At 26.5% G+C, this 10,764-nt stretch overlaps 1 protein-coding gene across 1 annotated transcript; it reads right to left on the reverse strand.

Annotated features, from left to right (window-relative positions):
* Positions 1-6,655: 6,655 nt before the first annotated feature.
* LOC115033317 (KRAB-A domain-containing protein 2-like) lies at positions 6,656-7,780 on the reverse strand. The gene is made up of 2 exons (XM_029485650.1): positions 7,059-7,780; positions 6,656-6,993 (listed from the first exon to the last, which is right to left on the reverse strand). The coding sequence occupies exon 1, from the start codon at positions 7,652-7,654 to the stop codon at positions 7,121-7,123; it is 534 nt and encodes a 177-aa protein (XP_029341510.1). The 5' UTR covers positions 7,655-7,780; the 3' UTR covers positions 6,656-6,993; positions 7,059-7,120.
* Positions 7,781-10,764: the final 2,984 nt, after the last annotated feature.

The raw sequence follows: 10,764 nt of genomic DNA on the forward strand, positions 1-10,764 counted from the left end.
TTTTACTTTTAGCGCAAGGAGTTTCTTCTGTAATATTATTATTTGTTGCTCCTAAACAAAGACCATCATATTTACTTAGTGCTACTTTGAAAATAGCTTCTAAAATTTGTTTGGCTTCTTCCATTGAAGAACAATATATTAATAGTGTCATAGAACGAATAAACAATTGTCTAGTTCTAGGGAACTTAGATTTTTTAAGTGGAGTCCATTGTGATATTAATTTTACAAAATGGTTGATATCATTTCTTACAAAACATAAAGGTATATCTTTTTCGTTAACTTGAGTATTCATGATTAATTTGAAACATATTCTTAAGTACTCTTCAAGGGAATTGTACTGCGTAAAGGATTGTACAATTGCAGACATAAGGGCCAAAGATTGGTCAGATATAGCCATTTTAGGAGATTTGACGCCACACTTCAACCATCGTTTTAACCAAGTATGTATACTTAATGTATCATGTTTTTCGGAGATCATTGAACAAACTGTGAATGTTTTTCCATCTACTTCCATAACACCTTCATACAGAAATAGGTTACTACTCATAGTGTTGTCCGGTCTTTTTATTTTTCTACAGCATCCTCCTGTAGCGTCAAATGATATTGAAGGAATTTTACATTTTGAGTAACAATCTTTGTAAATTCGAAGTTGTAAGTTGCTCCAAAAATGAACAAAAAAACCATCGTAACCAATATCACGAATAGTAGAACAAAATGTTGAATTGTATTTCATAATATTTATTGCAATTACTGGGTCTTGATGAAGCCTTGTTAAGGAAATTGCTCTGCTTTTTGCTGTTCTAAGACTTATCAAGCTTGGAATTTGTGCAGGGGCTTTATCACCTAAAATGAATAAAAGTTTTAAAATTATTATATTATAGCGATATTAGGACTTAATAGTTCATATATTCAAAATAAACTTATTTATAAAATTTAAATGGTTTAATTATTAAGATTGGAATCTTTTTTAATTTAGGGATGAAAAAATAATAGTTTTATTAGGCGTTGAAAAATTGGTAACTCTGATAACTAATTGTCAAGCAAAGGATAATAATTGTTTTAATGCATAATAGTAACTTTCTGATTTTTTAGGTTTTATTTAATATTGTTTATTATTATTTGTATTATTTATAATTTATAAAATATTATTTTTTTAAAGTTATTTTTATTAAATAGTTAAGTATATAAAAAATACAATTTTTTTTAATGCATCTCACCTTCAGACATTAAACGACTTGCTTCAATACGGTTAAACACTGAAGGATTAACGTTTTCATTTAGCATCGTAGTTAATGCTCGAATTTTTTCACTTCCAAATAATTTACGTTTCTTTGAATGTGAAATTTTATAATTTCCTGAATAATTGCATTCCATTATGACTCTGTTAACAATTTAAAAATTAATAAGGATACGTCACAAAACATTTTAAAATAAATTATTTTCTTCTTACCTAGATTCCGTATTAGGAATATCTTTAACAACACCATCAAAAATTGATCCACAGTCAGAACAACGTCCTCGTATTGTTAAAAAAAATTTACCATTTAAGCTGATGTTTGCTTTTTTAAATACAAGACAACAAGGTAGTTTAGTGTGCAAAAAAAAGTGTTCTTGGATCACATTACTCCACTCGAAAGGAGACATAACTTGATAGGTCTTAGGACCTCGCTTACAATTGTAGACTTTATTTGTCGGACGAATCGCTTCCCATTCCTTAATCGAAAATGTAATTGCAAATAATAGCTCATCACCATGATTTTCTTCTACCTCTTCCTCAGATGTGCTATATGAAGATTCTGACAATTTTAAAAAAGAATAATATATTGTTTTTAAATGAATAAAAATATAAAACAATTTTAATGTTATATAATCTACTCGATTATTTTTATTTAATTGTATATACCATTTTTTTGGTAAGGTTCTTCAACTTTATTTGACTCAATTGACTCTATTCCTAACTTTTGTTTTATACCACCACGGTCTAGGGCAACACGAACCCTCAAAGATGCTGGCGTTACTTCTTCATTACATTTTTCAGTTATATTAAATGCAATTTTTCTCCAGACATCAGCTTGAATACCTACTATTTCTAATTTAATCATTAAAAATAATTACAAAAATAATTACAAATTAAAATTTGAATAAAAAAATTAGTATGCTTTTAATAATAAAAATACTTCTAAAATATGGAATACAATAAAGGTTATAACAAAATCTAACATTATTATTTTTTGTTTAAATATTTTTTTTGTCAAAATTTGAACTACAAATGACTAGGTGTAAAGAAGAAATATAAACTATTTATGGAAAACATTGTATTCAATTTGCAAGGTTTTTGACTGAGAGAAACATTGCTTATCGACAATAATTTATTAGAACAATTAAATGAGTTACATTAATTGAATATTCTTTTTATATTTTGAAACGTTTATTGAAAATGTATTTTTTAAATAGTATTTTAGAACAATGAAGTGATTCAATATACTATATACAGTCTACTGAACTGCAGATATTTAATGTCACAACTTTTGTATTTCATAGTTGAAAACTTGAAAATAGTAATAAATACTAATGGATAGGCAGTCTGAATATTCTGAATACTTTTTAAAAGTATTTTTGACATAATATAAATGCTTGTACTTAAATACCACAAAGTTAGATTTATTAATTATTTTTTACAACAATTTGACATGTATAAAAATAATATTGTATTCATTGAAAATTGAAATATGAAATTGGCTTAATCTGTAAGTCTTAACTCCAAAAATGTAATTTCATATTTATTAATATCATGAGTATGGGAGTACTAAAGATAAATTTTTATCTTATTTTCAAGGCTATATAATTATATAAAAATAAAACAATATATTAATGAGATTGAATTTATAAAAACAGAAAACATTTTGTATAGAAAAAGTAGGTAATTTAAAGGTATAAAGTTTAAACCAATTTTATATGGATTTTGTATTTGAATTTTTTTATATAATTTCATATTAATAGTTAATACCACTTTTTATTTTTTACTTTTTGTAATTTAATTGTATCAATATGAATGAAATATCTTAACATATATTTACTTCTAAATAGTTTGACGTATTATTATTTTTTTTCAAATTGTTAAAATCTATGGTAAGTAGTAACATAATATAGGTACTTATACTGATTACTGATATAAAATAAATATATAACATGTACGTTATATAGCATAAAATTGAAAAAAAAATACTTGTTTTTGTATTCAAATACTTAGTGAGTATTCATAAAATACATTTTTATAATAGTATTTTATTCGAATACTAGTATTAATGTTTTAATAATTTATCAAAAGTATATTTTACAAGACTGCGGATAGGTAACTGATAAGTAGAAAACTGAACTAAGATATTATTTGTCTTAAGATAATGAAATTAACTTGAAATTTAAATCACCTAATTTTTCAACAGAAGATACAAATTATTGTTTTTCAAAAAACTGTAAATTAAAAATTTGATAGATTATAATATTACAGTATTTCTACATAAGTTAATAATATGCATTTTGTTTTGCTTTAATATTTTGAACCCTGGTATGACATAACAACTATGTTGGTTTTATTATTATAACCTGTAATAAACTTTTATTATTATTTATTATATGAATATATTTTGATAAAATATATTTATTGGGATAAGCTGGATAACTTATTAAATTTTGATGGTACCTATGGAGTTTGTGATTTTGGAAGAATCAAGAAGATAATCTTGAAACTAATAGTTGTAATGAACTAATACTTAGACCTTGAGTATATTGAAGAAATAAACACTTGGTGGTGAACAGAAAATAAAAAAAATTCACTAAAGACAAATAAGAAAAAATATGGAGAATTAAATTGAAAAAACTTGAATATTGAATTGTATCCACAAGGAAAAACCTTTAACAGTATGTCACATTTCCACAATTCTAGCTGATACGTATACCTGATAAAACTGAACATAAATTTTTACTGGATATGATGTCTATATATTACAAATGTAGGTACATAGAAAGGATGGTCGTAAAACCAACAGAGAAGATAAATTACTTTATACCTACTTAATGTCAAATGTGATAAATTTGAGTTCATTTAATTGCTTTCTAATCAATCAAAAAAATGTATATTAATTGTTTGAATATAATTTGAAAGACATTCAAAAACACTTATTTAAGTCCTATAAAAAAATAGATGGAGCAAGAATTACCTATCTACTTTACTACCAGTCTGTAGAATAATTACCAATTATTCAATTATAGACCATATCCACTCTTTTAAATCAAGAAAAGTGATCAGACTTGAAAAGACACTAACAGAAGTTATTTACAGTTAAATATTTCATTGAATCATATATTTAATGTACCTATGTGAAACATTTAGGCAGAACAATGATGTTGTAGGTAATAGAAAATTTGTCTTCCTTAAAATGAAAAATCATATTTATAAAAATAGTTTTGGATAAGAATCTTTTATTAATGATGTAATTTTCAAAACAAATTTACTAATTTAAAGCTCTATATTGCCATTTTAAATATTTGACTTATAATAAAGTGTTTTTATTTATATGAAAAATGATAATACAATACTCATTACTCATATTCATTTAATATGAGGTTCCTTATAAGTTGTCATAATAAAAGTTGAAACATATTCAAGATGCATAGGCAGGCACAATTCTATTATTTTTGTGAGCATTTAAAGTATTAAAGATATTATAACCACAAATTATATGGTTAACGATGAAAATATTTTGTAGAAATTTTAAGAAATCAGCCAAATCACCCCAATTGACAAAACCATTTTTGACTTCCACTATAACAAATAAGTTTTAGGTAGGTACCTACCTACCTACCTGATAAGTAATTACATAAAATTTGGTTACTAATGCTAATGAACCATAATATTTCCCCAAACTCAGCAAAATATGCTCAATGCTTAAATATAATTTATAGGTTGAATACAAAAAATAGAATAGCCTGAATGCCCTCAACCCAAATCAATTATTTAGGTACTACTGGTACGTACTACCAATATGGTATTTTTCTAGTACACAAATTGAGAAAACAGGGTCAAATTGTGATGTAGAAAAGTAATAACTTTTAATGGAGTGATAATGTTATAGAAAATAATGTATAATATCTTACTATTTCCATCCTGGACAATTTCATGCTTAAACTTAATAATTTCATTTTCAATAATGCTGATGAATTCAGTTTTAGGTTTTCTTCCTCTATTTTCGCCTGTCATTTCTAGTAAACAAATTACTTACTAAACATACATATTTAATATGTAATATTTTGATGTAATTGGCAACTAACTTACTTTTTAAATTAAAACTGCAATAAGGAAAAATAATAAAAACAATTTTATAAAAATACTGTTGTCAGTATGCACAATAGTTCACTGCTAGCTAAGCTATACTAAACCAATAATAAATAGTTTTTATAAAAATCATGATGTGCGGTATAAATCACAAATATAATACTATACAGCTATATATATACATAATATACAACTGGTATAAAAATAAACATCGATTAATATTATGTTCTATATATGATTTTCATATGATGATAATAAACTGTATTTCAATAATAAGCTGTTCTTAATAATCTATAAATACCAAAGACATGATCAAAATATGTTCATTGATTAAGGAGTGTATAATAAAGATTGAGGAAAGTTTCAAAACTAATAATTTCATAAAATAATTATTACTATTAAGTAGGTGCGAGGTACCTATCAAAAATCACCAATTTCCTCCGAGATCAAATAACTATTGAGAAGTTTACGACGACCTAGAACCACGATTTAAGATATACGGTTAGGTATATATATATATAAGGTATATCTTAAATCGTGCCTAGAACACAGTATTATTCAGCCCAAACCAATTAAAAATGTTTTAAAATAATATACACTTTAAAAATATCAATAATACAATTTTTATATTTATAAATTTACCATATTATTCAAAAGCAACGAAAACAAATTATAAACATTTATTTTCTAAAAGTGTAAAATGTATTAATAACATTAATAAGTAATAACCATTGTACACATTTTCTAAGCTAAATGTGAATATTGGTTATTGCAGTGAATAATTATTTTACCTACAGCAATACCTACTTACTTTATCGTAGTACAGGCATGGTAAAATCGCGTTTTCTCGGGTTCGGGGAGGTGTACAAAATTTAATTTTGGTTGTACAAAATTGTACAAAATAAAGTACATAATACTGTATCGTTGAAAATTGAATTTATTCAAAATTCGTTAGAAGCAGTGCTGGGGTAACGTTACCGCAGCACGGACGTGGTAAAATCGCGTTTTCTCGGGTTCGGGGAGGTCAATGTGGTCCTGCCCGGGCAATTTGAACCAAGAATATTATCTAATATCATTATATAATTTTACTAACAAATTTAATTCAATTATGGATTCATTATATTATTATATTGATGGAATGAAAAAAAAATTAATTAACATCATTATGTTATGTATTATATTATATTGTATTATTATAATATTATCTAATAAATTAAATTTCTAAAAATTAACTAATATCATTATGGCATTTTTCTAATAAATTAAATTCAATGACATTTTATAATAAATTTTATAATAAACTATGACTATTTTACGATAAATTAAATTACTTTAAAATTTACTAATTTTATTGTAATTTTTCTAATTAAATTATAATTTTATTATTACCTATTTATTTGTACAAGATTTAGAAGAATGATACTTAGAATTACATAGCCTGTCTGCTTTTCGACACTTGCATTTATTTGTTTTGCAACCCTGTGTACAAGTACACCGATCATATCCTTGTCCCCTAAATTAGAAAAGCAGCGGGCTGCTTCTCGCAATGATATTGAATTACCCGGTACGTCTTCGATATGTACAAATGTTTCCTTACAAATCGTAAATTGGTTGTTGCAGTTTTCCTTTGGTCGTACCGATTTCGTAGAAGTTATCTTTCACTGAAATATAGGTATTTTAAAATTTTAATAGTGATATAATATATAATTTAATAAATTATTATTACCTGACATAATCACGCCAAGAACACATCTGAGATCACTCCGTGCTCTATCTACATCAGAAATTTTAACTCTGATTGACTCCCCAACATTTCCTTGACAAAATCGTTTTTCGGACATTTCCGTCATTTTTTTTGGCTTGAATTTTCAGATGATTTAATGACTCTTTCCTGTTTTGGTTAATTGATATTTGTCTTGTTTTTATTTGTTTTTCAATTATATTTTGATCTTCATCATCTTCTTTTTCAATACCACAAATCACTTCATTATTTTTGTTGTCATTAGAAAGGACCTCTATTGAATCTAAAGCAACCTGTAATTCTTCTTCGGTTTTTAATTTTTCTATTATGTTTGCAGGAAGTAATGAAGATGTTAAGCCAATTTTAGGGGGTGTACCAAACATCGCTTCATATGGAGAATGTTTTGTACCATGGTGGTATGCACGATTTTTCATTAATTGTACGAATCTTAATTTTTTTGTTTTGTTATCTTGAAGCCATGTTGCAAGCATATTTTCTATATCTGGGTTTGATCTTTCAACTGATCCTTGGCTTTGAGAGTGTCTTGGCTTACCGTGAACTATTTTCAAATCCTTCCACATAGTACAAAGTTCAGATATTATTTTATTAACGAATTCACGTCCGTTATCACTTTGTAATATAGTGGGTGCACGAAAAAGGGTAAATTTATCCAATAAAACATTAGCAACTGCTTCGGCACCTTTATGTCCTAGGGACTAGGGAGCTTAGTATAACAAATTTTGTCAAATGATCTTGGTAGACACATATACATTTATAATCTCCGTCTGGTTGTGCTTGCATATCAATACGCTTATTATACCTAGGTCTATTTGACATCTTGAATTCATAATTGGTTTAACCAATAATCCTTTTTTAACTGTACTTCCTTTTCTCTCACATGGCTCGCAAAAATTTAAATATGACGTTATTATTGTTTCTCTGGTTATATTTTTAAATTTTTTATTTATTTCGTACTCAATGCGATTTCTACCACCGTGCCCAATAGATAAATGTGTATCATGTAAAATGTTAAATAACTCTTCATTATAAGCATATAATTTTACACAATTACCTTCTGCAGTTATTGGCATAATTAATTTTTCGTTTCCGAGTACAGTCATTACGTCGTATTTCTTCATCAATTTTGAATTTATTTTCTTCTCTAGCTTAAGTTGTTTTAAATAATTAATTATCTCATCATATTTAGATTTACAAATAAAAGTACTGTTATAGATTTTTTCGTTTCAATAACTTTTTTCAAATGTTCGTTAAATTTGGATTCCATTTTCAACACACGCGTACAAAATAGTAGGTAACGAAGTATAATATACTAATAGTGTCGTACTGTCGTGTGAAGTACAAAAACTCGACTGGTTAGTGGTTAGTCGAAAATCGAAATATCAATTACCTATTGTTCATATTATATTGTTGACTGATTTTATCAAGACGGCTATTAATTTTATCATTCCGATATGAACATATCACATATGGGAAAACTATGATTCTTAAATAGGCAGTACGATAGATAACAAAAATAGTCATAGTTTATTATAAAATGTCATTAAATTTAATTTATTAGAAAAATACCGTGGTTCACATTGCCCGGACAGGACCACATTGACCGGGCAAAGTACACATTGCCCGTAACATATATATAAATTAATGTATGTCTGTGTGTCTATATTACTATGGCAACCATTTATATTTTATTATTTTTGAATTTCCGATGGAATTTTTTGTATATAAATGGTAGCCATGGTAATATGTAAAACATATACAGAGTGATCCATTTATGTGGGTATACTAATTATTTCGAAAAGTATTAACTTTTTTGGATTTTTATTTTTTTAAACTTAGATTTATGCTTTTTTAAAACTGTATAGGTACTATTTTAATTTTTTTCACTTTATATTTATTGGTGAAACCACTATCAGCTTTTGATTATCAAATGGTAACATATAATAAAAAGAATCATGAACTAATAAAACCATTTATTTTATGAATTTACGCGTTAACATTTTTATTTTTTGTTGATTGGTTTTCGAGATACAGCTCAGATTATCAGAGAATATAATCAGACAAATGGTACAGCTCAATAGCTATCTGCCGTCTGTAAAAAACCGACGCATACATGAAATATTATTTTCCAAAAACACGTATTCTGTTGTCTATTTCTACGCAAATGTATTATTTCTTTTGTTTAAAAGTTGTAAAATAAGTACGAGTTTGCAGATAACCGTTTGAACACAATATTTTTTACACCTTTTTTCTATCGTACCTACCTATATTCCTTAAAATGTCTACTTTTTGACATACAAAAATTTAAAAATTATATATACATGATGATTTAGACCATTATACAGATTAATGTTATAATACTTTTGAATATTAGATTTTATAATTATTATTAATACACGATATACATTTAAGTTCGTGCTACTAAAGTACTAACAGAGGCGTCAGAGTCAGAGTTACATCATGTATGTGTACGAATCCTATAGGTACAATTTTGTGACCTCGATTTTTCCGCAGTGTGTTCCCAAAATTTCATCCCTGTCATGATTAATGATAGTGTCCAGTAGTAACCCCGTTTAGTAGTTCGTGGTTAGGTAATATTTTATACACTTTATAGCATATTATTGTCCTGTTTATAAAAAATGTCGCTCTAATAGTATAATATAGGTAGGTACGATCTGTAATTAGAAGTATTGTATATTGGGTTGTATTTCATTAAAATTCGTGGGTGCTATGATATTGCAATATGATCGTAAAGTATATTACGACCTTGTAGTGCGTAAAAATCAATAGTACACTAGGACTATATACAATTGCATATAACAGTTTATTGTATATAAATAAATAAATGATATTGGTGCTAATAATTGTACCGAAATTATCAAACACAAAACTTGACGAAAAACGATTCGGATTAGGATTTAGGAACAAAGTTAGGTTAGAGGTTATAACTTATAGGTATTGCATTAAAATCTAGGACGCGATGTTTAGAACTAGGAAAGATCGTTATAAACGTCTAACAAATAAATCATTATACCTGTAGTAGGTACCTCATTGAAAGTTTAAAAAAATATTTTATTAGATTTTAAATATTTAAAAGATTGCATTTTACCCATAGAACAGTTAAATATACCGACTATATTTCTGGGGTTGGCAACCCACGGTTCTCGTTTCAATTTTATGTGGCTCGTGAGTAAAATTTATAATAATTTAGGTGCTTGAAAATAGACATTATGTATACAATGCTGAAACTATGATAGCATTATATAGTATGGATTGAGATCGGCGGTTTAAAACGTTTGTTTGTAGATACTATTAATATACCTAACAATTATTATTAGCTTAAATAAAATAAATTTAATATGTCTATACATTTTTGTTTAATATAAAATTTGTTTAACAAATCAATTTTTAATTGTTGGGCCTTGGCATCAATGAGTTTTCACTTTTCAGGCCCCTGCAGCTAGCTCTGTTGTATAGTTTTAACAAGTGAAAACTGAGTTATTTTATATAGGTGGCATCCATTTTATCAATTGACAAGGAGCTAATTTTTTGGTGTTACCATTATCTCATACTACCTACCAATAGATTTGTCATCAAATAAAATATGTATTATAATACTTTCATTATAGATTAAGGCGTTGAGATAGGCAATTCTATAAGTACAAATGCTTGC

This window comes from Acyrthosiphon pisum, chromosome X (genome assembly GCF_005508785.2).
Source record: "Acyrthosiphon pisum isolate AL4f chromosome X, pea_aphid_22Mar2018_4r6ur, whole genome shotgun sequence".
In the NCBI taxonomy this organism is placed as follows: Eukaryota; Metazoa; Arthropoda; class Insecta; order Hemiptera; family Aphididae; genus Acyrthosiphon; species Acyrthosiphon pisum.

Bases quoted from the DNA above. Each gene is read 5' to 3' on its own strand.
- LOC115033317 (XM_029485650.1), bottom strand. From the start codon at position 7,654: ATGTGGAAGGATTTGAAAATAGTTCACGGTAAGCCAAGACACTCTCAA.